We start from the raw sequence: 1,752 nt of genomic DNA on the forward strand, positions 1-1,752 counted from the left end.
TCTACAGGTATGGATAACCTTGGACAGTCACTCTGCTCAGCCATCTGAAGGAGGAGGCAGAGCCAACCACTTCCCTGCAAGGACTATCCTTGGCAGCCATCAGGGATCAACGCCAACTCAAAGGCAGACACACACTCAGAGAGTCCTTTCCCAGCTGCCATAGGGTCCTGCTCTTCCCTTCAGCCCAAAAAGCTAATGCAGCAGGCAAGCAGGGATTCAAAAACAACTTTATTGCTCAGTAGCCCAGGTGAGGCACCCTGAAGGCAGGCAGCTTAGAAGAGGGCAAAGAAGGGTGCCTGGTGGCCTGTCAGCTCATCTGCAGTTTTCACACAGGATGTCAGCCACCTGTTCGAGGAACTTGTCCCAGGCCAGGAAGGTGGAGGCAGTGTACTCGTTGCGCAGGTCAGTGGCCAGAGACACGTGGATGCATTTGGACAGCAACTTCAGGAAGGAGGAGGAGGAAGAGGAAGAGGAAGGCAAGAGTTAGCCGGGCAGGTGGGACGGGCACCGCTCTTCCCACCCTGCAGTCGCTTTACCCAGACTTGCCACGAAGTTGCCAGGGTCCACGCGGAGGTTGTAGGCATGCAGGTCGCTAAGCTGGGAGAGGGGGCTGCGGATGTCGTCCAGGTTCTTCAGGGCGCTGTCTAGCGCCGTGCCCACTTTCTCTCCCTGGTGGACGATGTCCTTCGAGCCGGGACTCAAGTTAAAGTGGGAGAAGTAGATCTTGGTCTGCGGGTAGGCTAGGAATAACCTGAGACAGAGAAAAGGAAGAGAAGGGGCCCATCAGGGGGCCCTGGTGGCAGGGAAATGGGGGGCAGCGGGCGCCCATTGCAGGAAAGGAAGGCTGCGCCCGCCCACCTGCCTACCTGTTCAGCGCATCGGCGCCAATGTCCTCGAGGCGACAGCCCAGTTTGCCAACGGAGGCTTGAAGCAGCCTGCGGTCCTCGGCGGTCAGCACCATGGCTGCGGCAGAGCAGGAGGAGATCGAGGGAAGGCCGGTGGTTCGTTAGGCAGAAGCAGACTGGGAGCCGGGACGCCACCGTCGCTTATGTAGCTGCCCTCTCCTCGGTCCGCCCCTCTTATCTTATCGCCGTCGCGGTGGCGGTCAGGAGCGCTGCTGCGGGGCGGGACTCGCTTCGCTGCGGCTTCCCAGCCCAGCCCAGAGCTGCGCTCGAGGGAATTGGTGGAAGGCAGAAGGGGGTCTCCTCTGGAGGACTCCCGCGCTCAGAGGGTCTCCTCGACCTTTCCGCTGAGCGTCTCGGCCAATTCATAGGAAAAATGCCCGAGCCGCGGAGAGCGCCCGATCCTGGAATTCCGAGGCGGGTTTGTGGGACGACTAAAGGTGGCCGTGTGTGTGTGTCGCTGGAGCCTGAAGACACGAGGGTGGTTAGGATGGAAAGGAAAAGCGCTCCTGACCGGGAGGGAAGCCCAGGAGTTGAATCCTGACACAGCTGTGCTTGGAAGCCCCTGCCCGTCACCCTGGGCTCCCCTCAGAGGCCCTAAACATTTAAAGAATCGGTCACTCCACCTGACTGGGCACTTTAGAAAATAAAAAAGATCAGTGAAACAAGATAAACAGAATACATGCATGCAGAATATTGTTTTCCTTCACCAACCAATATTATGATTGCCCAAAGTGGTCCTGCTTTACAGTTCAGTACTGTACTGATCTACTAATCCACCAAGGAAGTAAATAAACAAGTAAATAAATAAAAGTCAGTATGCGAAGTCTTGGCTTAACCACAGCTGGCT

General features: G+C 57.0%; 1 protein-coding gene across 1 annotated transcript; it reads right to left on the reverse strand.

The window, feature by feature from the left end:
- Positions 1–221: 221 nt before the first annotated feature.
- Positions 222–1,420, reverse strand: LOC116510651 (hemoglobin subunit alpha-D-like). The gene is made up of 3 exons (XM_032220281.1): positions 867–1,420; positions 547–751; positions 222–441 (listed from the first exon to the last, which is right to left on the reverse strand). The coding sequence occupies exons 1-3, from the start codon at positions 959–961 to the stop codon at positions 313–315; spliced, it is 429 nt and encodes a 142-aa protein (XP_032076172.1). The 5' UTR covers positions 962–1,420; the 3' UTR covers positions 222–312.
- Between the last annotated feature and the right edge of the window lie 332 nt (positions 1,421–1,752).

This window comes from Thamnophis elegans, chromosome 1, assembly GCF_009769535.1.
Source record: "Thamnophis elegans isolate rThaEle1 chromosome 1, rThaEle1.pri, whole genome shotgun sequence".
Classification (NCBI taxonomy): Eukaryota; Metazoa; Chordata; class Lepidosauria; order Squamata; family Colubridae; genus Thamnophis; species Thamnophis elegans.

Coding starts and splice junctions, on each gene's coding strand:
- LOC116510651 (XM_032220281.1), bottom strand. CDS start 961: ATGGTGCTGACCGCCGAGGACCGCAGGCTGCTTCAAGCCTCCGTTGGC. Junction 752..866: donor GGCGCCGATGCGCTGAACAG/GTAGGCAGGTGG, acceptor TCTCTGTCTCAG/GTTATTCCTAGCCTACCCGC. Junction 442..546: donor TGGACCCTGGCAACTTCGTG/GCAAGTCTGGGT, acceptor TCCTTCCTGAAG/TTGCTGTCCAAATGCATCCA.